Source organism: Triticum urartu, chromosome 7A (assembly GCF_056163025.1).
Source record: "Triticum urartu cultivar PI428250 chromosome 7A, HENAU_Tu73, whole genome shotgun sequence".
In the NCBI taxonomy this organism is placed as follows: domain Eukaryota; kingdom Viridiplantae; phylum Streptophyta; class Magnoliopsida; order Poales; family Poaceae; genus Triticum; species Triticum urartu.
This window is the reverse complement of record NC_141879.1, coordinates 23995466-24022250: the sequence shown is the minus strand read 5'-3', so window position 1 is coordinate 24022250 and position 26785 is coordinate 23995466. Positions and strand designations below refer to the sequence as shown.

General features: G+C 44.3%; 4 protein-coding genes, 1 non-coding gene and 1 pseudogene across 7 annotated transcripts; 2 read left to right on the top strand and 4 right to left on the bottom strand.

Moving 5' to 3' along the window:
- Positions 1–246: 246 nt before the first annotated feature.
- Positions 247–318, bottom strand: TRNAD-GUC (transfer RNA aspartic acid (anticodon GUC)). Its single transcript has one exon. It is a non-coding gene; the product is annotated as a tRNA-Asp (tRNA).
- Positions 319–2288: 1970 nt separating this feature from the next.
- Positions 2289–7909, top strand: LOC125524608 (uncharacterized). Its single transcript, XM_048689650.2, has 2 exons — positions 2289–2652; positions 6535–7909. The coding sequence occupies exons 1-2, from the start codon at positions 2532–2534 to the stop codon at positions 7641–7643; spliced, it is 1230 nt and encodes a 409-aa protein (XP_048545607.2). The 5' UTR covers positions 2289–2531; the 3' UTR covers positions 7644–7909.
- A 451-nt stretch (positions 7910–8360) lies between these two features.
- LOC125518147 (putative F-box protein At3g25750) lies at positions 8361–12421 on the bottom strand (annotated as a pseudogene).
- Positions 11797–15225, bottom strand: LOC125521476 (uncharacterized). 3 transcript variants are annotated; one of them, XM_087537133.1, is made up of 4 exons: positions 15048–15225; positions 13778–14017; positions 12821–13696; positions 11797–12286 (listed from the first exon to the last, which is right to left on the bottom strand). In XM_087537133.1, the coding sequence occupies exons 1-3, from the start codon at positions 15134–15136 to the stop codon at positions 12838–12840; spliced, it is 1188 nt and encodes a 395-aa protein (XP_087393259.1). In that variant the 5' UTR covers positions 15137–15225; the 3' UTR covers positions 11797–12286; positions 12821–12837. The 3 variants fall into 3 exon arrangements, with proteins under 3 accessions (XP_087393259.1, XP_087393258.1, XP_087393261.1); XM_087537132.1 differs by having other exon boundaries at positions 12821–14017; XM_087537135.1 differs by lacking the exon at positions 11797–12286 and having other exon boundaries at positions 13276–13480; positions 13582–14017.
- A 3125-nt stretch (positions 15226–18350) lies between these two features.
- Positions 18351–20725, bottom strand: LOC125521138 (uncharacterized). Its single transcript, XM_048686187.2, has 2 exons — positions 20556–20725; positions 18351–19850 (listed from the first exon to the last, which is right to left on the bottom strand). Exons 1-2 carry the CDS (start codon positions 20633–20635, stop codon positions 18629–18631), a joined length of 1302 nt encoding a protein of 433 aa, XP_048542144.2. The 5' UTR covers positions 20636–20725; the 3' UTR covers positions 18351–18628.
- Positions 20726–24733: 4008 nt separating this feature from the next.
- On the top strand, positions 24734–25480 carry LOC125522762 (avenin-like a5). Its single transcript, XM_048687796.2, has one exon. It carries the CDS (start codon positions 24797–24799, stop codon positions 25316–25318), a length of 522 nt encoding a protein of 173 aa, XP_048543753.2. The 5' UTR covers positions 24734–24796; the 3' UTR covers positions 25319–25480.
- Positions 25481–26785: the final 1305 nt, after the last annotated feature.

The following is a 26785-nucleotide window of genomic DNA, read 5'->3' as shown; positions in this document are numbered from 1 at the left end:
AGGAATGTGGTATTCACTGTAAGCATTTGACAATGATTAGATTCCAGTCCTTGAGCACACGCCATGCTTGCCATCGCAACAAAGTATTCTTTTTTGACGACGGCAAATGTTTTGGCAGGGCTGTAGAGGGAACGGGATACTTTTCGAGGGTGCATACGATAAATAGGCCCGGACGGGCCAGGCGAGCTCTCAGCAGGCCGAAAAGAACCGGCCTGGCCTGTCGTGGGCCGCAAAACCAAAAAAAATCGCCGTTGCCGGGGATCGAACCCGGGTCACCCGCGTGACAGGCGGGAATACTTACCACTATACTACAACGACTTGCTTGCTACTTGTGCTCAACTTAGACTACTTAGACAGGATGAGTGTTTGCTTCTTGGGTTTGCCTGCCTAGTTAAATGAGAGGGCCGCCCCCTAAGGAAACTATGGTAAATATTTCAGTATTTTTTTAGTGGGATTATACCAGTGCATTGATTATTTGAGGGGCAATGCTACGCGTTTTAAAGATCAGCCGGGCCGTGAGCCGTCGGATTTGCCATATCTAGCGAGCGAGCGTGTCTTCACCACTGCAACACGGGGCTTGTTGTAGAATTATTTATGAAACATAAGACTTGTTGCAGAAATTTTTTGCGGTTTTGTTCTAATTTTTTTTTGCAACTGAGGTCTGGTTGCAGAAAATTTCCTCGGCAGATGTTTTGTTGTAAAACATGACTCATCGTAGACCATTGCAACACCGCATATGTTTAAGAAACATAGCCTCTGTTGCAGAAGCGCGTTTGGCGGTATGCCCTCATTGGACGCGTGTCATGCAGGAGAGGTGGCAGACGCTGCCGCTGCGATCCGCTGGGTCGCCGGGTGATGGTAAGCTTTTCCCTTATTTGAGTGTGTTTTATAGCATTTTATATGAGGTTTTGAACTATCCTCCTTTTATAATTAATCAAAGGATGTTTATGCAATAATTGTGATGCACACTACAACTCGTTATTACAGTTTACTAAACTGGGTTGCCCCCCTCTCCCTCCCATGCACGCGCAATGGTCAACAAGCTTCTCCATCGCCTTTCTTGGCGGCATATCTGAATGGCGCTCCGTTGTACTCAGTCTTAATAGACCATTAGGATAGTTGCTTTTGCAGATGCCGACGAATAGATCAAGGGGGGGGGGGGGGGAGGGTGCATCTTCGGCTGGGAGAGAAGGTTTTGATGGGAAGAAAACTCGTCCTTATGGATTGTGTTGTGGGTGTCGGATTACAGATATTCCCTCGCATGCGGTGCCTGTCCTTGGCATCGAGCAGATATCACCGTCGTTGGGGTTGTCCACTTTGCTATCATCGGCAAGGAGGACAGATAGGACAAAGAGGGTCACAACCGTCATTCTCAAGACAAAGGGAAATTCAGTAGAGGGGTCTTGGTTGACAAGGAGAAACAGGAATAAAAATATGGGCGAAGAGCTACAAGATTTCTAGGAGGACATGGAGTACCTCACGCTGACATCCTGTGTCTGGGAGTGGAGCCGTGGGTGTCCGGTCAGTGACAGCGAGGTAAGGACATTGGCATCTAATGGTTCACTATTTGCATACAGGAATCATGGACGGCCGGACCATGTTGCATGGTGTCATTCGTCTCCTTGCCAGTTGGGAGCACCTCACATTGACTCACTGGCGTTTGATCGCTCTAGTGAGCAAATTGACCAACACACACAACTCTCAGCCGACGCGCTTTTTTGGGACCGGCAGGGTGAGAAGTGGGCCCACCACGTGGGAGAGGGCGGAGCAATTTGAACGAGAGGACGGGAGGTCTTATTGTGGTATGCAAGCCCACATAATAATCTACAGGTAAACTCCCCTTGAATTAGTTGGGTGGGCCCATGCTAACTTCCTATTAAGCCTCCACCTAATCTGTCCGAACCAGAATTTCATGATGGGAGCTCCCTAATTTCCTATTAAACCTCCATCTAATCCGTTCTCCTGTTGAATTTCAGGGTGGGCCTTCCCTAATTTCTTATTAAGCCTTCACCTAATCTTCTAATGGGAACAAGGAGGTGCTGCACCCTTTTCCAAATGGGAAAATACAATAGTCGAAAAGCGAGTGCACGATTCACAAGCATGCACAATCTACCCTCCCTCTTTTCTTAGTAATAGAGTTTGTTCATCTCATATGAGTAAGGTTTAAAGTTGCAAAAGCAAGAAAAATCACTCCAAGTTTGACAAGGTTCCCCTTGGTACTTTGTTAAAGCTTTTCTATAACGAACAAACCCACACGCCACTCCCCCCTCTCCTCCCCCCGCTCTCTCTCTCTCTCTCTCTCTCTCTCTCTCTCTCTCTCGTCACACACGTTCCCCCTTCCCCTCGACATCCACACCGACTGCGCTAGAACCGTCCACAGTTGAGCGATGACGAGGCGTTGAGACAACCGCGTGGGGTACTACTGTGTTTCCGTCCAGATCTGGAGTCCTAGGTGTGGGCGACCAACCGCATCTAGATTTGGAGTCACCGCGGTCGAAGGCGTCTGTTTTCCCCCCAGATCTGGAGCCAACATGATGATTGGCGATGGAGGAAATCAGGATACCATCTCCGATGGCCACGTCTTACCACGACTGGCATCGGAGAAGGTAGTCGTTGCCTCCACTTCTCCCTCCGCTGTCAACATCGAAGAAGGTAGGGGAAGAACTCGCCCTATTTTTTCTAGAAAAATTAAGGTAAAAATTAGTTGATCTTCGAGTTGTGTTTATTTTATTTAATTGAGGGAAAACACTAGACTCGTATATTACTATAGACTGATTGCAATCATTAGACAGGGGGGCATTAAGTATTGATGGGACACCAATTCCCTCAAAAAAGAAGTATTGATGGGACACTAGCCAACATCCCAAAGCCACTGTGGAGATTGGAATTCATGCTCCACATTGTTACCAGAAATAGCACAAATGGTGTTATACTCAGTGCCTTTATAAATTTACACGATTGTGTAGCCAGTGAGCCAATAACAACCTCCAGCCAAAGATTTTAACCTTCTCTGGAACCTTAGCTCTCCAAATCACATCCCAAATACTCCAATTATATGTCGTACTTGAAGAGCTAGAAGCAGGGGAATTGTACCTGAATTTGAGTTGGGTGGCAATTTATAAGCAAGTCATCCATCATGTAGAAGGGTGATTTATGCTAAATATCTCCTCTACATAAAAAAGTCAGAAAGTAGACTATGGACAAGGTTAATATTCCATTCATTTTTTATCGAGACAATTAACTGGTTAACCCACCTCAACCTTGAGATTCTAGCGAATTTGGCAACCCGAGGCCATACTGTCTCAGAATCCAGTTGTCTCTCTGAATCTGAATTTTTCATCCATTCACTATACGCCAGATGATGCCTTCCTTGAGTATCTTAACTCCAAGACGGCGATGCATATGAGGAAATGACCACGTCCAGAATATCCACACGAGGATAATATTCTGATCTCAAGACTCTGGAACATAAACTATCTGACTTGTGAATCAGTCTCCACCCTTGCCTTGCCAAGAGAGCTTAGTTAAACATATGCATATCCTAGAATACTAGAACACCTCCTCTCTTTTGTTTTACCAGTTGGTACCACGAGAGCCAATGGACTTGTGATGTCCTTACTCATCGCCCCACCTAAAGTCCCAGATAAGTTTTTCATACTTATCACAACAGCCCAAGGACATTTGAACAATCCAAAGAAGTAAGTGGGAAGCGCTTGAACCACTTACTTGATCAAGACCTCTTTAGCTGCATGGGCCATATACTTTTCAATCCAGTCCTTGCACATTTTTGTGAACCTTTCCATGATCGACTGAAATTCGAGGCAAACATCCTACCTTCTGGGGTTTGTAAACCCAAATATTTACTCTCAAAAGTGGAAGCCACAACACCAAGAGTGACCTTTATCTCTTACTGGACATGGGGCGGGCAGTGTTCACTAAATAATAAAGAGCATTTAGCTGGGCTAAGAAGCTATCATGTACACCTTTGAAATAGATTTGGAGTGTCCTTCACTACCCTCACCTCTGTTCGTACGGCCTTGAAGAACAAAAGGCTGTCATCAACAAACATTAGTTTAGAGACATCGCGGCTCCCCCAACAATTTTGATAGGCATTAACCTCCTTTCCAAGACCTGCTTTCTTAAGATGCTTTCCCGACCATCCGCAACCAATAAAATGGTGCATTCAGTATGTGACTGTAATATTCCTTCTCAGCCAGTGAGTACTCCTTATCATGGACCCAAAATCTTTCATGTCCAGGACTAAACATCCTGTTGCAGCACTCCCAGCTTAGTGCAGTCATTGGCCAGGGACTTCAGTAGTTCCCTCTAGTGACGGTACTCTTTAGCATATCTACTCATATCGGAAGGATTTCACGTTGCTATGCACCTTGGTCTGTCTCCGTATTGCAGCCATAGAGGAAAGTGGTTGGAACATGTGTGTACCACTGTACACTCGGAATAAATCACACCAACCCGGCGATGCAATTGCACTTTCAACCCGACGATCACATTTCTTTTACCATACTGTTTGTTATCGTATGTCCAGGGTGGCCCCTTATAGCCCCAATTATGAAGATCACACTAGAACAAGGCTTCTCTGAAATTGGTATTTTTCTCTCGGATATCCAAGCTACTGAGAAGTGCTCATGCTGCCACATCGTCTCATAAAAATCACCTATCATCAACAAGTGTTCATGAGCATCTGGTTTATTCTTTTGAGTAAACTCCAGATGTGACGTCTTCCTTACTCCTTAGGTTCACCATGTAGCCCGACACTTCGGGCCACGGGAATAATCATGAATTAAGACATCGATGTACCTCAGGTCATATGGCAGTCTTTTTATTTTAGTTAATTCATCTGAGAACAACGCAAGGCACCCTTTCCCTTACCATCACGCACAATACAATTCTGGCGGCCTACCATCCACCTAAGATTATTGAAACTCTTTTCACATTGCCGAGTTTCAGGAACTAATACGATCATCAAGTGGTATATGTTCGCACGAGGCAAACTAGCTCTTCAACTATCCGGGACTACCCGAGGCCCCAACAGTTCTAGATCAGGCGACTCATTTCTCCTAGTGGTGCCTTCCTTATCACATGTCATTCATCGGTAACCCATGGGCCGATAGCTTCCTAACCGCCTAACACAACTATGTTGCTCATGCCACCTCCATTACCCTCACCTCATGCCTTCTTGTTCAGACCAGGACCCTTGTAACTAGGTGTCGCCACAAACTAACTACCAGACTCACCGTCACGTCCCATGTATTTACCCAACACCGCCCCGGTGTTCACCAGGGATTGATCAACTTACTTCCTTGGCTTACCCTTGAGGCTATTTCTTATCTTTGTGGTGCTTGACTTTCGTGTTACCGGCTCCAGGGGTAGGGGAGGAGTCTTGCTGAGGTTGACTTCACCCACTTCATTTTCCTTGCGGGCTGCTGGACTCATGGAGGAGGCCTGGCCTTGAATCACCTCCGCCCTCCGGGTTCAGCCCCGGCAAGGGAAGGAACCAAGTTGATGTCGAGTTCTACCCCCTTGCTCTGATTTGTACATACAAGCAGGTTTGGAGTGATTGCCAGTATCATGGACAAGACCTTCCCCACCTCCTGCTGGAGTTGGGAACCCATGACAGCCATTGGTGGTGCAGGGGCCGACGCTAGTGTTAGCATAATCTTGATTGTTTTGTTTGGAACATGATGTAGTTGGTGCTTGCATGTAACGTGGCTTTAGTTCTTTGGGGACTAACCAAAGTCATGTACATGTACTAGTAGGAATTCACGTGTTTGAGTCAAGCTTGATTACAAATATGTAGTATACGATGTGATCTAGGTTAAGTCAATTTCCATGTAGGACATGGTCTCGTGGGTTGGCCAAGTATATATATTCGCTGACCGGTGCCATTGTCCACGGTCAGACAGAGTTCTCCACCGCGCAAGGCTGCCTAGGATCATCTTCCATGGCCTGCCATCACCCCCATTGGGGGCGACCTCCTCTGACGCGCTCATCACACTTTTGTTCTTGTTAGCCTGACTCTGCCATGGATGATTTGGGGATCTGAGTGTATGTGTTGTTGGTGGATGTGCGATCCTGTTGTGTTTATACTATATGAAAAATATGAAATAGGTCAAGGGTTTACCACTATCGGTGTAGAACAATCTTAGAATTTCAATATTGATGAAATTTCAAATAGAGGTGGAGACAAGAGCCAAACCTGTTGCGCAACACATATAAATAACATTCGGTGGAAAGAAAAATACAGAACTTGCCTTTTCTTTTCAAATGTTGATGAATTTTATCATGATCGAATTTTCTTGATGCAGATGCATATTTCGATGGCAATACTGTACTCTTTACTCTAACTCTACTGTGTATTATGTTTATGGTTTCTACAAACAATTTTATCGTGTTTGTATAATTATCATAGCTGTAGTAGTACCAAGTGAATTAAAATAGTGATAGCAATTTATATTATATAGTTAACTCAATTCCATTGCTAAAATTGTTTTCCTTTCATGATCCTTAATGCAGAATTTGAAGCTGATATCATGCAAAACATCAACCGGAGCTCCAACACCCCCATCTCCGTGCATCGTGTTATGTTTGGACCCGAAGGCTGGGCGGACCTACCACATGGATTATTGCACTCCATCATTGTCCTATTGGGTTCAACTCGTGACCTTCTTGCGTTCATCGCCACCTGCCCTAGCTGGTATGCTGCATTCATGTCAATCAAATCTACCTTAGGCGAGCTCTTCCCACCTGTTATTTTCCGGAACTGTGCCGACCAGACAAGCTCAGCTGGCTCTAACATTGGAAACACATGGGAGCTCATTGATCCAGTATATCCAAGTACTCCATTGTGTCGCTTGACCCCTTCAAGTATTTTGGACAAAATGGCAGTCGTCAAATGTTCTTATGGTCATGCGATTTTCTGCTACGACAGATCTCTTGTCATTATGGACGTTCTCACTGGCACTACGGTTGCAGCTCCACCTTTCCCATTGAGTCAACTATGCTACAGAACCTTCATATCTCCAGAGGCGTCACCAGATTCATATCTATTTGTCAGCAGCCCACACTGCCTGTACGCTTGGCGAGTTGGGAGCCCCTCTTGGTTGCACTGCGATTTTCTAAATGCACATTTGATCAAGGAGATGGTGTCCTTCAAAGGCCGGGTCATTATGAGGATGCGTCAAAAACTATACACCGTGCATTTGGCACCCCAGTTTCATGTTGAGGTACTAAGAGTTGAGTGCAGAGATTATATGGACCCGTACGTGCTTTTCGGAAATTTGGTGGCTTGTGAAGACACACTTCTCCTACTTGGTCGTAACGGGGAAGTCTTCTCCATTGACTTCTCAACTGAACCTGCAAAGTATGTGAGCGTGGAAGAGGGAGGCTTGAAGAAGTGGGCGTTCTTCTTTGGCGCGAAATGTACTGGACAGCCACGACTCTTAGTGAACCCAGAGAGAATGGGTTTAAGGGGTGGCCTTGTCTATCAGTTGGATGAAAACTATCGAGTATTTTCATACCCAGTAGATGGCAACCAAAATGAGGAGTTGGAGCCAGAACCTTGTTTTGCGACGATCAATGCTTATCTTGCTCGCAATCCTACATCCTTTGCAGCTTGGGTATGAGATCGTGTCATTGCACCGCACAGTTGTCTTGTTGTCGTTGGCTGCACTTGGGGACTTTTTGTCGCTATGTTCCTTCTAGTTTCCGCTCCTTTGAAGGAGTACATCAAGATTTGTAATAATCTCTGTTTGCCACCCAGTGTACATTCCTGGAGGCAAAACGTGTGCTACATGTTGCTATTTTTGCTGAACCTTGTTAATTACTCCCGTTTTGCATACAAGGGATAAGGGTTTGCATCTTGAAACAATACTAGCTTCTTGGGTCTTCATATCACTCTTCAGCATTTTTTGTGTGCACCATGTCAGATGTGCCTGGGCTTTTATTTTAGTTATGTGCTTTGTTTGGTCCATACATCTATTTGTAGCTTGATCTTCTTTTAAACAGAGATAATCAAATGCATGCAGAGCTGTTTGCTGAAGCTATGTTCAAATGCAGATCTGTTTGGTTGTCGAACACTCTGTCTGCCTAGTTTTTGTTGGTGCGAAATATAAAATTTGTGCTGAATGCACATATGCTGCTTATATGTTTGTTGGCTGAACTTGCAGTTTATAATAACCTGATGCTATGGACTTGCATCCTCACTCTAATTCTTGGTGACCTTGCAATTCTCGAGCCCAAAATAGCGTACAATGTTCAGTTAAAAAATTGTAGCTCTGCCCAAGCTATGTTCTCAATGTTTACATTTCCACCCAATGAGACTGTCATATGCTCAAGCACATCATGTGAATAATCAACAACCATAGTACAATTACTCTTAGCTATCTATGTATGAAAAGGAAGTTACAGACCTAGCCCATGTTATCAAGTGCCCAGGTACAAGAAAACTCCACAATCTGTAATAAATGAGAAATAAAACATATGGGTCCCTTGTAATTGCCGCAGAAAAAAGAGGAAAGTACATAATCTGATAACTTAATCTACACTTCTGTTTGTAATGCAAGTTTCGGAACGAACATTCAGTGAACTACTCATCCTGTGACTGCAACATTGTAGAATCCTCCCACCAAAGCTGTATCAGAAGCTAATCACCAACTGCACCCACGGCCGTAAGATCATCGCAGGCCGGAACGAGGAAACGCGCGGGGAAGACCCAGGTTGACTGCAATTTCAGGTACCGTCTTCCAGTGTCGAAGAGCTGTGTCGAACGGTAATAACATTTTTGCCATAGTTGCACTGCAGCCCAAGGTTTTTCAGACTGATAACTCGGGAAGTATATGTGGTTGCTCCTCCCTCCCCATCCCTCCGGGTTCATGCACGGCAACGCCTCGCACCGCTCGTCAACGCTGATAAAGACGGCCCAGTTATCTAACTTGTTCACCTTCACCCACCTTGCCTTCTTGGTCATGGTGTCCAATGACTCAAGCTTGAAGGCCATGAACTGGAAGGCCTCCGAGCGCATCGCTCTTCCCGCCTCCACAAGTTTGATCAAGAGAAGTGCATCACCACACACCGCTAGCCATGCCTTGTCATTTGCCGAATAGAGATCTTCGGTTTTATCTTCCTCAAACACAACTTTAAACTTCTGAATAATGAGACTGGGTGACAAGTGAATGATGTAGAACCACCCGAAAGACCCTAGGGCATATGTCTTGCCCTTGAAGGCCACATTTTGTTCAATCGAAAAACGACCAACTTTAGGACTGTGTTTTGTCCAAGAGTCGCTCCCGATGCGCCACAGGAACAGATAGGCTCCAGCCCCGACTAGGAGATGCGAGTCAGCGGATGCAACAGGGGCAGTTAAGGTGACATAGCTGATGCAAGTGAAGCGAACTGATGGAGGGAAGGAGGACCAACCTTAGTGCCACTGAATGGATTAACAATATGGAACCCATTGTTGTCGTAGAAGATGAGCTGACCATGGGAGTAGCGCAGAAAGGTCATGCTTCTGAGGTCACTCAAGGAAAGAAAACTGCGAGAGGATGAGGTGGCAGCAGGGTCGGCCAATCTCCATGTGCATTTGTGGAATAAGGTCCAACAGTTAGGCAAGAGAGATTGTCCACCGTCGGTACGGAGATTGGCTGGAGGAGCAGAGGCTGGACAGAGGACCTGTGGGCTGAGAAGAGATCACACCAAGGATGACAAGTGCTACCAAAGGCGAGGAGGTCACGAAACGAGCGTAGTAGAGCGGCAACGGGCTGGAGCAGGTCGTCCGGAAGCTTTTCCCATCCTTGCGGCCGAGATGAAGCAAAGAGTGAGGAGACAGAAGCAGAACATGTCCTGTTGGCCATTATTTGCACGATGGCACTCTACCTGCTCAACACAAAATTCAAAAAAAAGGTTAGGCATGTGAAACAAGGTATATAACTGTATAAAAATGAACAGGAGTTACCAAGATGAGCTACCAAGATTCTAAAAAACATGACTGGTGCGTGCCGTTAGGACATCAACGCTACACTAATCGCATTGAGTTGCGGCCACCTCATCCTGCACTGAGCTGAACTGAACAAAGGTACTAATCTTGCACTGAACTGAACAAATGTACTAATCGCATTGAGTTGTGGCTCCCGAGAATATCAGAATAGGATCAACAACAATGCAGGCACTGGATATCAATTATATGGGGAAGTTATATATATATGCGCTAGATAGAAAATAAATGTTTGTGCCTAGTATTTTTCAAACTAATATTGTATCTGGCAAGTGTCGATGCTGACAGAAAAATAAAAGCAGAGCACATATGATTTTCCTAGCAAATTGAGAATCAGTGATCGACACCCTCTATTATTATCTCTAAAAACATTGATTGGCAATGTAGAACAACCACCATCGGCTCGAACTATCTCATGACATCACACGGACTACAAGAGAGGTTGGGAGCCCCACTTGGTTGGGCTGTGATTTTGTAAGTGCACATTTGATCCAAGAGATGGTGGCCTTCAAAGTCCGGATCATTACGAGGGTACATCAAAAGTTGTATACCGTGCATTTGGCACCCTAGTTTTCATGGTGAGCTACTAAGAGTTGCTTGCACCAATTATATGGACCGGTAGATGCTTTCGGGAAATTTGGTAGCTTGTGAAGACACGCTTCTCCTACTTGGCTGTAACGGGGATGCCTTCTCCATCGATTTTTCGACTGAAACTGCAAATTATGTGAGGGGATAGATGGAGGCTTGAAGAAGTATGTATTCTTCTTTGGCCAAAAACAGGCATGACACGTGAACCAAGAGGGGATGGGGCTAATTGATGGCCATGTCTACCAGTTGGATGAAAATGCTTGAGTATTTTCATAACCTGAAGATGGCAACCAAAATAAGAAGTGGGTGCCAGAACCTTGTTTTGCGACGATAAATGCTCATCTTGCTCGCAATCCTACATCTTTTGCAGCTTGGGTATGAGATCATGTTGTTGCACCATGTAGTTGTCTTGTTGTCACTGGCTGCACTTGGGGGCTGTTTGTGTTCCATTGTTATGTTACTTAGGGCGTGTTTGGATCACGCCTTGGGTTGCCGAGCCACATGTGCCGCGTGCCAAACAATCTCCAGCAGCTGTTTGCTTCCTGCCACGCTGTAGTATGTGATAGCAAAACAAACTACTGTGTTGCGCTTTTTCGTGCCTAACATGTGCCGGACGAATCGTCCGCCTCACTTGCGGCTTGCCGCAGGTTGGAGTGGCAGGCTGAAGTACCGAACCAAACACTCCCTTATTCTTTTCGCTTCTCTGACGTAGTGCATCAAGATTTGTAATAATCTTTGTTTGCTATCCAATGTACATTCTTGGAGCCAAAAACTTGTTCTACATGTTGCTTTTTTCGCCAAAGCTTGTCAATTACTCCCATTTTGCATAAAAAAGACAGGGGTTTACATCCTGAAACTATTTAGTGCCTGTTGGGTCTTCATATCACTCTTTAGCATTTTTTGTGTGCACCAGGTGAGATGTGCCTGGGTTTTTATTTACTTATGTTCTCTGTTTGTTCATCTATCGGCAGCTCGATCGATCTCCTTCTACAAACGGAGGTAATGAAATGCACGCAGAGCTGTTTGCTGAAGCTACATACAAATGCGGAGATACATACACATGTCAACGGTGTCATCACTCATCACGCACAGAAAAAAAAATGACATCATAGCAAGATTCCACTTATTCGAACCAAGATGGATTGTCTTTTTGCAGATGTTGAAGCCTTGTACGGATCCAAATGATGGGAAATGCCACATAGGGAAAAAAATGCAAATGGTCTGAAATCACAGAATATATATTGCTGATTTTTATTCTGTCATTGTTAAACAGCGACATGGTAATCTGCCAAATAAATCCGTCTTAAGATGATAATACCTGAACAGTTGTTCTATGGAAGATATCTGATGGTGGATTAGGATCGAAATGGTTTTAGAAAATAGTATGAAAAGTAAGGGTAAACACCTTAATTAGGCTTCTAGTATGAAAGACAAAACAATTCTCAGCTCACACACAATGAACACAATGGCACAAGCAGGTTTTTTGCGCTGCGCACAACCCTTGCAGCTTTTCTGTATCTCCTTTTCTCCTTTTATTATGGTACAAAGGAAATGGCCTGTAACAGTCCGAACAAAATGCTCGCAGTGATCCTCGGCGTTCATTCCATCCCACGAACAAGACCGTGCAGAGCGTGGACTAAGCCCGACTCACTTATCCAGCTGACCACCTCCATCGTGCCATCCCACGACCTGGCTAACCGAAACACGATGAGAAAGACGCCTAACCAGCTAATTATGCACATGTGCAGTGAGTATGCAAACCTTTGCCATGGCACACTTATTAGAAGCAAAACAGCTGCCATGGCAGTCAAAAAGCTCTGCCATGGCACTAAATAAAGACAGCACAAGTTTATTCAACATGAAAAGATGAAGAACAGCAGCAAGCTTATAACTTGATGAATAATGAGCACTGCACAGATGCTAGCGAGTAGGTATTAGGAATTTGCATTTTGGGGTCAGACCTAGATCACCTTAGGTGTGTAGTATCAAGTGGCCCAAGTACAAGTAAACTCTGTAATTTGTAGTAAATGAGAAATAAAACATAAGGTCCCTTATAATCCCACAAAAAAAGCAGAATCAAATAACTCTACAGCGAAAGCTTCTGTTTGCAATGCAATTTTAGAAAAAAGTTAAGAACATTCAGTAAAAATACTCATCATGTAACTGCAAACAAGGTAGAACTCTCCCACGAAAGCTGTATCAGAGGACAATCACCAACCGCACCTGTGATGGCCGTAAGATCATTGTTGACCGGAGCGACGAAATGCAGCGGGGAGGACCCAGGTTGGCACCAATCTGTGGTACTGGCTTCCAGTTTTCGAGAGCCACGAACTTGTCGAATGGTTGTTAGCTCTTTGCCATAGTTGCACTGCAGCCCAAGGTCGTTCAGACTCATAACTTGGGAAGTATATGTGGTTGCTCCTCCCTCCCCATCTCTCCGGGTTCATGAACGACAACGCCTCGCATCGCCCGTCGGCGCTGACAAAGATGGCCCAGTTATTCAACCTGTCCACCTTCGCCCACCTTGCTTTCTTGTTCTTGGCGTCCAACGACTTGAGCTTGAAGGCCTTGAACTGGAAAACCTCAGAGCTTATCCATTTTACTGCCTCAAGTTTGATTAAGAGAAGCACGTCGCACACCACAAGCCATGTTTTTTGATTTGTCCAATAGCGATCTTCAGTTCTATCTTCCTCAAACATAATTTCAAACTTCTGAGCTAAGAGACAGGGCGAAAATTGTATGATGCAGAAGGACCCAAAAGACCCTAGGGTGTATGTTTTGCCCTTGAAGGCCACAATTTGTTCAATCCTAAGAAAAGGAACTTTAGGATAGTGTTCCAACCAAGAGTTGCTCCCGACGCGCCACTGAAACAGATAGCCTCCGCTGCCGACAAGGAGATGCGAGTCAGCGGATGCAACAGGGGCAGTCAAGGTGGCATAGCTAATGTGAATGAAGTTGTCTGACTTGAGGCAAGGAGACACAACCTTAGCGCCACTGAACGCATTAACAATGTAGAACCCCTTACTGTCGAAGAAGATGAGGTGACCGTAGGAGCAGCGCAGAAAGAACATGCCTCTGAGGTCACTCAAGGAAAGAAAGCTGGGATAGGATGAGGCGGCAGCAGGATCAGCCAATCTCCACGTGCATTCGTGGTAAAGGGTCCAGTAGTCATAGTCATACCACGGATACCGTTGGCGGTCGGTGCTCGGGTGGAGGAGGAGAGGGTACAAAGAGGACGTGTGCGCTGAGAAATCACGCCAGGGACGACAGGTGGAACCAAAGGCGAGGAGGTCGCGGAACGAGCTGAGGAGAGCGATGATGGGTCGGAGCAAGTCGTCCGGGAGCTCGGCCCATCCGCGTGGTCCAGATGAGGCAGAGGCATAGCATGTTCTCTTCGCCCTGATTTGCACAGCGCTCTCCCTGTTCGACAAGGAAAATTCAGGACAAGGGTTAGACATGCGCAGCAAGGTATAGTAGTTGTACAAAAAGGAACTGGAGCTACCAAGATTCAATAAACATGATTTGTGTGTATCGTTCAAATATCATCGCGTCACTACAATTACATCATACACTAATATTAACAAAGATACTGATCGCCTTAAGTTTTTTTTTTTTTTGGGTTGAAAAAGAGAGTTTCCTCTCCGATCTCCATTATCAGTAATCACTGAGTCCTACAAACCCAGACCGAAATTACAGATAACGCTGCTGACCTACACCACATCGACAGATCCAATGATCCGCGCCCCTGAAACGATGTAGGAAACTAGGAACCCCCTACTCATCAGGATTGCAACCTCCCAGCCTGCAAAAGGAACTAAGTCTAAACACACACAGTCGCCTATCACCTTAAGTTGTTGCTCCTCAGAATAAAATTAACAACTACTCCCTCCGTTCCTAAATATTTGTCTTTTTAGAGATTTCAAATGGAGTACCACATACGGATGTATATAGACATATTTTAAAGTGTAGATTCACTCATTTTTCTCCGTATCTAGTCACTTGTTGAAATCTCTAGAAAGACAAATATTTAGGAACGGAGGAAGTACATAGAAGCTACATGGGCGGTAGATAGATCGGCTGTTGGAGTTTCATATAATTCCCCTATTCTTCGCGTCTACTGAACTATACACACCACAATCGCCTATTTCTCAAACTAATACTATGTCTGGCAAGTGTTGATACTGCCTGAAAAATGAAAGCAGAGCACATATGGTTCTCCCTCTGTTATTATCTGCAATGTTGAAGATCTAAAGCAGGGAAAGTCTCAATCTGGACTGTTTTTCTTCTTCGAGAATAAGCAGAATCTATCCATGCATTAACAATATCCAAGCAATTCAGTTCCATATCTAGGTGTGATTAATCTTGGAGATGTAAGGCGGATCTGATGCAACATCCGCAGGGGAACGAGAGGGACGGAGAGATGGAGCACAGGACGAGGTAGGGGTATTACGTAGGCGATGAGGACGAGGACGCAGCCGCCGCCGCAGCCGACGCCGAGGAAGAAGGATGCGCGTCGATCTCCGGCGGCGGCGCCTCCATGCGCGCCGCCGTTTCTTCCAGCTCTTCTTCGATGGGCGGCGCGGCCTGTAAAGCAGTACGGTACAGAACTACAGATCAGTTTTTCTCTTTTCACCTGGATATTTCCTTCTTCCGGTTATAACGCCGGCCCAGCCCAGTCTAGCCATGGTACACCTTCGCATCGCTAAAAAAAAACTATTTTGAGCACAATAGATAAAAAAACTATTTTGAACACAATGGCGTCTGTAAGATGTTCTTAGAGCAACACCTCCCCGATCTTTGTCGGAAAAAAAAATCGGTCCAATCTCTGTCGAAAAAAACACCGCTCCGATCATCATAATAACAGTTATTATGGCGATTTTGGCAAAAAAAAACACACTCTAGCAGAGTCGCTATCCCCGCCCTCGATCGGCATCATTATTGCAGCGCGCCTCGAATACAGCTCGTGAGCCACCATATTTGACAGCGAAAGGGGGTATTTGGAGGGCGCTCCATCCAGAAAACGGCTTGGCACGAGCGACATTTCCCCCCTCCCGCAGCTCTTCTTGCCCACACCGCCGCCTCCCCTCCTCGCTTTAGGGTCGTGTTTCACCTCTTCCGGACGTCCCAGGCCCCCGCCTACAATGGGCTAGACGGTGCTTTGACCCTCGCGTCCGATCCCACACGTTCCATGACTCCCGCGGCTCCGGTGGCTAACATGCCTCCGACGGCCGACTGCCACCACCTAGGCCACCACCTTGTCCACATTGTCGCCGAAAAGCCCGCCATAGAGGTGGCAAGTTCTACGAGACCACATGAAGGCGGCGGGTCTCCCCCAACCAGTACCAAAGGGACATAAGAAGAAGATAGGAAAACTAGATGCCCGCGGCCCTCACCCACCTCGATTCATCACGGTGGCCGACGAAATTGGCAACTTCCCAGTCGTATGTCGGATCAGCAACAACGACCAGGTCAAGAAGGCCATTCTATACCTTGCATTCATTTTTTGTTTGTTTGAATGCGAGATGGCCATGGAAATTGTGGTACATGTGCAATGTTTATGATTTAGTGATTATTTATTGAATTTGTCGGGACCGGCCCTCGATGACGAAACATTTCTTAATACACCGAGACAAATAATGTCGATCTTGAGGATGCATCATTGTCGCTTTTTAAACATGACTCCATCCAAGATATGTAATTTGATCGATTCGAGGCCTCCGGCTCATTGAAGAAAAAGGCAATTCGGAAAAAAGCGTAGGCTCGAAATGCAACAGGAGATGAAGGCACATAGGCTCTAAATCGAAGAGGATCGTGCGAGATCATCACATAGCCGAGCATAATCATTTCATCATGTTGGATCTGAACCTAATGGATCCAGTGGTGCGAGATTTCTCGGTGTCGTAGCGAGACTTGATCATTCGAAACAGGAAGCTCAAAAAGAGGGTATGGCGGGAATACATGATTAGTATATGTCGCTGGTGAAGTAGTGTTTTTGTTCATGCAACTTGTCAAAAACTATGTGCATTTTTGCTTGATGTGCTAAATGTTTAAATTATGAGGTAATCGAAGTGTTTGAATGTGGAAACCAATATTTTTATTATTTTATATGAAGGCTCAGATATGGCAACTATGAGTTTGCGCGTTGCGCGCCCACCCTCCATATGGCGAATCTGCTAGAGTTGCTCTTATGGTCATGCTATCTTCTCGCCCCGCAGATTGCTTGTCATTATGGATGTGCTCATTAGTGCTAGGGTTTGAACTTCACCTTGCCCATTGATCCAGCTCTACTATAAAGTCTTCATATCTTCACGGTGTCAGCAACCTGCACTGCCTGCGTGCTTGGTGAGTTGGGAGCCCTTCTTGGTTGCCCTGCAATTTTTCTAAATGCGCATATGATCAGTTGCGTAACCAGCCTCAGCCCATGCCCCAGGCAAGCCATAGAGCTACAGTAATTAAAGTAGCTACATTACGCTATAGTAGCGACCTTTTAGGAAGTGTTTCACCGCCATGCCCCAGGACATGGCCCCTTTTGCTTGGGGCCTGGCTACGTCCTTCATATGATCATGCATATGGTGGCAATCAAAGGCCGAACCATTGCAAAGATATCTAGAAAGCTTTACACCATGCATTTTGCACCCCAATTTTTCTTTGAGGCACTAAGGGTTGTTTGCTGTGATAATATGGACCCAGCCAAGCTTTCCCGCGAGTTAGTGGCTTGTGATGACATGCTTATCCTACTTTGTGGCAACGAGGAAGCCTTCTTCATCGACTTTTCGTTTGAATCTGCAAAGTATGTGAAGCTGGTAGATGGAGGCCTAAAGAAGTGGGCATTCTTCTTCGCCGACAAAGATAATGACCAGCCACGACACTTGGTGAACCGAGAGAGGATGTAGTTAAGGGGCGGCCATGTACCGTGCAGTTGTCTGGTTGTCGCGGGTTGCACTTGGGGACTATTTGATGTTTGGGTCTCTAGGTTTGTTCTAGTTTTCGCTCCTCTGACATTTTCTTGAGGAATCACCGGTGGAAGAGTTCTTCCACCTGAATATACTGCTCAAAGATGTCAAAAACCAAGAGTAGTTACATCAAGATTCGCAATAATATGTTTGCTATACAGTGTACATTTCTGGAGCCAAAAACTTGTGCTACATGTTGACGTTTTGTTGTTTTTGCTTAACCTTGTTAATTTCTTCCATTTTGCATAAAAGATACGGGTGGTTATCACCCTTCGGCATTGTGTGTGGGCTTTTATTTAACTATGTGCTTTGTTTGTTCCATACATCTATATGTGGCTTGATCTCCTTTTAAAAACAGAGGTAATAAAGTGCAAGCAGAGCTGTTTGCTGAAGCTAGGGACAAATGCAGAGCTATTTGGTTGTTGAACAATCTATCTGCCTGGTTTTTCTTGGTGCAAATTCTGAATTTTGTGCTCAATGCGTATGTTGCTTATATGTTTGTTGGCTGAACTTGGCGTGCGAATGCACAACATTTTGCACTATATATTAACCTGAACGCATACCTGCTGATAGGTAATGCTATGAACTTGCATCCCCACTGCGATTCTTGCAACTCTCCATCCCAAAATGGTGTGAAATGTTCAGTTAAAAAAATTGCAACCCTCCTTAAGCTATGTTCTTAATATTCATATTTCCACCCAGTGCGACTGTTATATGTTCAAGCACATCACATGAACAATCAACAACCACAACACAAATACTCTGTTGCGGTAAGAACACCTTAGGTATCTAGTATGAAAGGAAGTTGCAGCCCAGATCATGTTATCAAGTTACCCAAGTACAAGAAAACTCTACAATCAGTAGTAGATGAGAAATTAAATATATGGTCCCTTATAATCGCCACAAAAAAAAGGATAGTGCGGAATCAATGATCTTTACAGTGAAAACTTTTAAGTTCTGAGACAAGCCAAAAGAACATTCAGTAAACTACCCATCCTGCAACTGTAACATGGTAGAATCCCCCCAAGAAAGCTGTATCAGAAGCTAATCACCGGCCGCATCCTCAATTGCCCTAAGATCATTGCTGACCAGAGCGAGGAAATGTGCCGGGAAGGATCCAGGTTGACTCCAATCTATGGAACTGGATTCCAGTATTCACGAGCTGCAAACATCTCGCAAGGTCGTTATATTTTTTCCATAGTTTGACTGCAGCCCACGGTTCTTCAGACTGATAACATGGGAAGTATATGTGGTTGCTTTTCCCTCCCCATCTCTCCGGGTTCATGCATGGCAACGCCTCACATCGCACGTCAGCGCTGACAAAGATGGCCCAGTTATCCAACCTGTCCAACTTCACCCACCTTGCCTTCTTGTTCACGGCGTCCAGTGACTTGAGTTTGAAGGCCTTGAACTGGATGGGCTCAACCTCCGAGCATATCTTCCTTCCTGCCTCAAGTTTGATCAAAAGAAGTGCATCGCCGCACGCCACAAGCCATGTTTTTTGATTTGTCCAATAGAGATCTTCGGTTCTATCTTCCTCAAACACAAGTTTAAACTTCTGAATTATGAGACTAGGTGACAAGTGTACGATGCAGAAGGATCCAAAAGACCCTAGGGCGTATGTTTTACCCTTGAAGGCCACGATTTGTTCAATCTTAAGAAGAAGAACTTTAGGACAGTGTTCTGACCAAGAGTCGCTCCCGATGCGCCACTGGAACAGATAGACTCCACTGCCGACAAGGAGACGCGAGTCCGCAGATGTAACAGGGGCAGTCAAGGTAGCATAGCTAACACGAGTGAAGTTACCTGACTTGAGGCGAGGAGGCACAACCTTAGCACCACTGAACGCATTAACAATGTAGAACCCATCTTCGTCGCAGAAGATGAGGTGACCGTAGGAGCAGCGCAGAAAGAACATTCTTCTGAGGTCACTCAAGGGAAGCAAACTGTGCCAGGATGAGGCGGCAGCAGAATCAGCCAATCTCCACGGATCGGACAATTTCCATGTGCATTCCTGGAAAACAATCCATTGGTGATACCAGGGAGATCGTTGGCTGTCGGTACTCGGGTGGAGGAGGAGAGGCTGCAAAGAGGGCGTGCGTGCTGACAATAGATCACGCCAAGGACGACAGGTGGCACCGAAGGCAAGGAGGTCGCGGAAGGAGCCGAGGCGAGTGACTAATGATTGGAGAAAATCTTCCGGGAGCTCTGCCCATCCACACGGCCTGGATGCAGCAAAGACTGGGGAGGCAGAGGCATAGCGGGTTCTCTTAGTCCTGATTCGCATGGCGGCGCGCTCCCTGTTCAATGCAGCAAATTCAGGACAAAAGGTTAGGCATGTGAAGCGAGTCATAATTGTATGAAAAAGAACAGGAACTACCAAGATAATAAAAAAAATATCGCCACACTACGCTTTGCATCACAAACTGAACTGAACAAAGGTACTGATCACTTTGAGTTGTCACTCCCCGGAAGCTTAGAATTAAATCGACAGCGATGCAGGCACATGATTAGGGTGCTGTTGAGAAGTTATAGATAGAAGGACTGCTGAAGTTTCATAGAAATTTTTGTGTACACTGAAATATACACCACAATCGCCTGTTACTCAAACTGAATAAATGTCAGGTGCCGAGTGCTTGATACTGACTGACAGCACCTAGTGTCAAACTGAATCAGGCTGAGAAAAAAGAATGATACAGGAAAATATGATTCTCCCTAGCATATTGATACAGGGATGTCAGACTGACACCCTCTATTCTTGCCTGCAATGTTGGAGATCTAGGGCAGGGGCAGTCTCAATCTGGATTGTTTTTCTTCAAGCATAGCAAAATCAATCTTTGTCTAATATCCACCTAATTTAGTTCTATATGGGGGCGTAATAACTAATTTTGTGGATGAATCTATCATCTAATACAACATCAGCAGGCAAACGCAACGAGATGAGATGCAGAAAGAAATTAATAACCAGGAGAAAAAGAAGGAGGAGTACAAGGCGAGGGTATTACGTCGGCGACGAGGACGAAAAAGCGGTCGCCGGCGCCGAGGAAGGAGGATGCGCGTCGATCTCCGGTGGCGGCGCCTCCATGAGCGCCGCCGTTTCTTCCAGCTCTCCGATGGGCAGCGCAGCAGTACGGTACGGTACAGGTCATTTTTTTTCCCAGGTCAGTTATAATAACGCCGGCCCGGCCCAGGAGTTTGAGGCGCTGGAGTTAGCAGCAAATACCCTACCCCTAAAAAAAGCAGCAAATACCGCGATTTCCAATTTGCCGCTTGTTGCGTAGAATTGTCGACGCAATGCACTGGCGAGCCACCCTACAATTTTTTGTTTATTATTACCAGCAAAAAGCGTGCGCATTGCAACGGGAGAAAAAACTCAGACTATCCAATGATCATGATCACATTTTGCTGCATCACCGGGATACACTAAGGCCTCGTTCGGAAGTGCCCCAGCTTCCAAAAATCGCTGGCTCCAGCTTCTCATCGAGCGACCCAGCTTCTCGAAGGAGGAGCGATCCGTTCGGCTGCCCGCTGTGGCTCCTATCGCATCGCAGGCAGGGCTGGTAGCCCACGAAAACAGGCTGCTGTGGCCTGCTCGGCCATACAGTGGATCTTGCTGCCAGGCCCGTCCAGGAGCTCTCCTTCGTGCAGCTGCCGGCGGCGACCAACGGAGGAAGTGGCGGCAGATGGGGAGACGACAGCACGGGGACGTTGGGCGGTTGCTGCGAGTGGCGATGGACGGAGACTTGCGGGGCGATGCGTAGATCCGAGGGGCGGCGGCGGACGGTGGGGCGGAGGCGAACGGCGGCGCGGAGGCGCGCCGGCGACGGGGCGGCGGCTAGGGTTGCGAGAGCAGAGGAGGAGCCTGGGCGTTCATTCTATACGAGCAGAGGAGTCGGGCCGGTGGGTCGAGGGAAACGGTTCGACTCCGTATACTTCGCGGTGGCATTAGCATCGTAATTTTGAGCAACTCCCGATTCTGCTTTTTGCGAAGCTGCGCCAGCCCAGCTTCTCGTCTCCGCGATTATTGCACTGCCGAATTCTCGTCTCCGCGGAGCCAGCTTCTCGAAGCGGAGGCGTTCGGTGCGGCTTCTCGGAGCAATTTTCGGAAGCCAGCCTGTGGACTGCTTCCGAACGGGCCCTAACACTCGCAATTTCGTGAAATCACAGACATATTTTTTAACTCATGAACATATTTGAAACCATGAACATTTTTCAAATTAATGAGTATTTTTCAAATTTTCGAACCTTTCCTAAAATAAAGAACACCTTTTGATTTCATGAACATTTTATACTATTTGCAAACATTTTTTTAAACGGTTAACATCTTTTTAACAACTGTCTTGAATCGGCTCACGTTTCTAGAAAGGACTAACATTGTTTTGGAAATTGGTGGAACAATTTTTGAAATCATGAACTTTTTTTGATTTAATGACATTTTCTGATTTAATGAACATTTTTTGAAATGCATGATCTCCTTTTTAAATCAACGAACATTTTATGAATGAATAAACTATTTTGTAAGTCACAAACAGTTTTTTATTTTTAGGATATTATTTCATTCATGAACATTTTTTAAGTTGGCCAAAATTTGTTCAATTTAAGTAAAATATTTGAATACATGAACTTTAAAAATAATAATGAACATTTCCTGATTTCATGAACATTTGTTTCTAAATTTTGAACATTTTTGAATTAGCAATTTGTCAATTAAACATTTTATGTTTTATTAAATATTTTATTTCAAAATTCTTACATTTTAGTTTGGTAACTTTATTGAATTCCCAAATTAATTAAAGTAGAAAACAATGAAAACAGAAAATAAAATTAGAAATATAGAAAATGAAATTTCAAAAACAGGCCCGTCCAGACATGGCCCGGCCCAAATGGGTCGCAGCTTTTCTTCTCCCAGATTGCACAGCGCAGTATAGTAGGTCCCTACTGGTCTGGCCTAGGCCGGGGATTTCCATGTGTGAAACGTTTATTATTATTTATAGCTGGCATTGCCGGGTAATATTTTACAACTTTGGGGCAATTGCCGGGTAATATTATTTATAGGTGGCAATGTTTTATTTCTCTTTTTAATATTTTTCGAATTTCCAAATATTTATTCAGAATATGAAAAAAATTCTTGTTTTGAAAATATCTTCATAATTTTCAAACAATGTTCATAGTTTCAAAGTTTTGCTCACATATGAAAAAATATTCCGTTTTCAAATTTATGTTCACAGCTCAAAACAAAATCGACAATTCCAATGATTTTGTTCATGTTTTCAAACATTATTTGCAATTTCAAAAAACTGTTCGGAATATGAAAAATTGTTTGTGTTTTCAAAACATATTAGAGTTTCAAATTTTGTTCGGGTTTCTATTTTTTTCAAGTTTATTTTGGAATTTATGAGTATGTCCGTGTTTCCAAAAATTGTTCAAATTCGTGATTCGTAAAAAATGTTCCAATTTTCAAAATTTGTTCACAAATTCAAAAATGTTCCTGTTCGCAAATTTTTTTCGCAAATGAAAAATGTTCCTGTTCTCAAAATATGTTCACAAATTTAAAATGTTCCTTTTTGAAAATTTGTTGACAAATTCAAAAATTGTTCAGTTGTTTTTCAAAACTTGTTCGTGATTGTGAAAAACTGTTCAGGATTTTTAAAAATGTTCCCGTTTTCCAAGATTGGTTCACAAATTCAAAAAATTATGTGCCTTTTTAATTTCATTTTAACAAATTCAAAAATTGTTCACATTTTCTAAAAACTTGTTCTTCTTTACCAAAATTGGCCGGAATTTTAAAACATGTTCGCGTTTTTCAAAAAGTTTCCATAACTTCAAAATTGCTCCTGTTTTAAATTTTGGTTCTCGTGTGTGTTTTTTCAAAAACGTTTGGAAGTTTTTTAAAAAATATTCAATTTTTTTAAGAAATTTAAAAAAGGAAAACTAATCGGATCTGCCGATGTGGCTAATTCTAAAGAATCTGTGTTGTCTTTTCAAATAAACATGAATCAGCCGCAGTGGCTAGCTACATATGTCTACTAGAGTGCGATCGTGAGCTTGAATCCGAGCTGATACACTGCGTTTTTCTCTGATTTTATCCGTGCCCAGTCGAGGCAATACCCTGTGCGAAGCCTTGACATTTTCCCGCAGAATGCGGCAGATAAGAGGTCCCACAATTACCCTTTACTATGTCTCAAAATTCTCTAAAAAAATATAGTAATAAAACCTTCACTATGTTCTAGAAAGGAGCAAATACCCTTCACTAAAAAAACCAACTTGTTTCTATAAAACACAGCAGCAAATACCCTTCGAAGAATCAAGAGCTTGCAGACTTCTCTCTCTCTCTCTCTCTCTCTCTCAAAAAAAGTAATACTAGCTTTCAGCATGATTACACCCCTCCCCCTCTCCTCATAAAAAGAAGTTTACCACATGTTAAAGCGATTTTGATGACTCATGGAATTTTTTACAAAGTCAGTGGAAACAATCAAATTAACTCGGCGTACAAAAGACAACAACTTCAGTATGACAAGCTAAAGCATAGCTCCCATGGCAATCCTTTTTTGTATAAACAATCAAATTATGCATACAAAAGACAACAACTTCAGTTTCACAAGCCAAAGCATAGCTCCCATGGCAATCTCTTTTTATATACCTCGCAAAAAAGAATTTTTTAATATAGAAAACAATGAAACTTGGCGTACAAAAAACAATTACTTAAGTTTCACAAGCCAAAATCACAGTTCCATAACAATCCTTGACATGTAAAGAGAAATTTATGAGTCATTCAACGCTCTACGGATGCCATTTGTAACACCAATTAACACAATGATACAAAACCAGTTTTTAGGAAACAATAAGATGGAGTGCTAGACGTGCGAATCGGATTTATATTTAACAACTCGTACAAGATTACAAAATCGATTTCACAAAATGACGCAATCCAGATATACGCTTGACATGTAAAGTGATCAGTGATGAGTCATATCGATCATCCAGGCCAGGCTTCATCCGGCATCTAGACGATATCTGTTGAAAAGTACTTTTTGATGATCATGCAAGATTGGACTTGTAGCGCCACCTAACACAAGAGTCTAGGATGATCAGTTTGAAAAGCACGCAATAACTTTAGCAAAGCAAGCTAGGGATGCAATGCAAAAAATGATGCCATGGTAGCTATAAAAGGGCTGCACCATGAAGACCATCCTTCATCACCCTTCACACAAACATAAACATCGAAGCAAGCTTGTAGCCAACCACCATGAAGACCATGTTCATCCTCGCTCTCATTGCCCTCGCGGCGACCAGCGTCGTTGCGCAGCTGGACACTACATGCAGCCAGGGCTATGGGCAATGCCAGCAGCAGCCACAGCAGCAGGTGAACACATGCGCTGCTCTCCTGCAGCAGTGTAGCCCGACACCATATGTCCAGTCACAAATGTGGCAGGCAAGCGGTTGCCAGTTGATGCGGCAACAGTGCTGCCAACCGCTGGCCCAGATCTCGGAGCAGGCTCGGTGCCATGCCGTCTGCGGTGTGGCCCAGGTCATCGTGCGGCAGCAGCAAGGGCAAAGTTTCGGTCAGCCTCAGCAGCAGCAAGGGCAAAGTTTTGGCCAGCCTCAACAGCAGGTTCCAATTGAGATAAGGAGGATGGTGCTTCAGACCCTTCCATCGATGTGCAACGTGAACATCCCGCAATATTGCACCACCACCCCATGCAGCACCATCACTCAGACCCCCTACAACATCCCTATGGCCGCTACCTGTGTTGGTGGTGCCTGCTAAGATCTGTGATGCGCTAACTAGACGGATCACCATTTAGTTTAGATGATGGATGAAGGGTGAAAAATAAAATAAAAGTGCCATACATCATCATGTGTGGCCAGTACTGTTGCAACATAGAAATAAGAAACCTTTGTTTCTCAATAAAGCTTTTGTCTGAATAAATTGCATGTTTGCATGATAAATGAGATCACAAAAGTATCTCACATTATTGACCTTGTTGCATGGCAAAGTTACGATCAACCTACGCAACACATTCAGTTTTAGATACTAAGTATGGTACTTCACAACCTTCTACCGATGTGCAATGTGTACATCCCGGATTACTGCATTACCACCTCCTGGAGCAGCATCACTCCCCCCCCCCCCCCCCCCCCCCCCCCCCCCGCCTGCAGCCTGACTGTGGCACCTACGTGTGCTGGTGGTGGCTGCTAAAATCTGTGTTGTGCTAGCAAGGTCGATCAGTGTTCAGTTGATAGATGAAGCTATGACAAAATACAAGTTCCACGCATCATCGTGTGTGGCCAGTACTATTGCAATTTCGAAATAACAAACATCTGCTCCTGAATAAATCTGTCGTCCAAATAAAATTGCATGTTTTGCATGATAGGTGAAATCTCAGAAGCATCTGACTGAAATATACCATCAACCTATTGTATGCCTCCCACTAAATCAAATAAATTTAGAACACGAAAGGAGAAATAAAAGAGTAGCACAAGGCACATATGGAGAGAGACCAAATCAAACAGCACATGGCCACAAATATGTATGAGCAATATAAAGAGTTGCCGAATTCGGAACGATGTTGACATATTCAGTATGTGCTTTCTTGTTCAATCACAGAATTGATGACAACGAAGCTGCTACATAAGAAGTCGATTAATCCCCGTAGAGCCAGTGCATGATGATCACTTCCTGGAGACAATATAGATAAATATTATTGTGCATAATATATGCAAAGTCAAGAAACCATGGAAGTTACAAAACCTAGTAGATATAACTGAATAATATCTAAATGCATAAGATATATTTTCATAATTTCACTCCTAATTATACTTTTTTTGTAGCCACATGATTGTCTTTTTATTTCGTATATACGAATGAATATTGGCACACCCGCATATTTTATTTTACTGTGTTACACCATTAGGAAAACCTTCTACTCTAGGAGTGGTTTATTTTCCGTGAAACAAATGAAATCTATGACACATCTCACTGAATTGAAGAATCATCATACTCTACATGGCTACCAATTAGACCAAAAGTTCACAACATGAAGAGAGGGACGGTACATACGTAAGAAGAGAGACTGGATCAAGGAACATACACATATGAACAAGCTTCATAAAAATATTAATGGATTTGATAACATTGTTGACACACGTAAAGTTATTATCCAACACACACGATAAAACCCAATGCTACATCAGAAGCTGATTAATTGCCGACATGTCATAGCCATTGAGCATT

Coding starts and splice junctions, on each gene's coding strand:
- LOC125524608 (XM_048689650.2), top strand. CDS start 2,532: ATGATGATTGGCGATGGAGGAAATCAGGATACCATCTCCGATGGCCAC. Junction 2,653..6,534: donor CGCTGTCAACATCGAAGAAG/GTAGGGGAAGAA, acceptor TCCTTAATGCAG/AATTTGAAGCTGATATCATG.
- LOC125521476 (XM_087537132.1), bottom strand. CDS start 15,136: ATGGAGGCGCCGCCGCCGGAGATCGACGCGCATCCTTCTTCCTCGGCG. Junction 14,018..15,047: donor TCCTCGTCCTCATCGCCTAC/GTAATACCCCTA, acceptor CTTGTCGAACAG/GGAGAGCGCTGTGCAAATCA.
- LOC125521138 (XM_048686187.2), bottom strand. CDS start 20,635: ATGGAGGCGCCGCCACCGGAGATCGACGCGCATCCTCCTTCCTCGGCG. Junction 19,851..20,555: donor TTTTCGTCCTCGTCGCCGAC/GTAATACCCTCG, acceptor TGCATTGAACAG/GGAGCGCGCCGCCATGCGAA.
- LOC125522762 (XM_048687796.2), top strand. CDS start 24,797: ATGAAGACCATGTTCATCCTCGCTCTCATTGCCCTCGCGGCGACCAGC.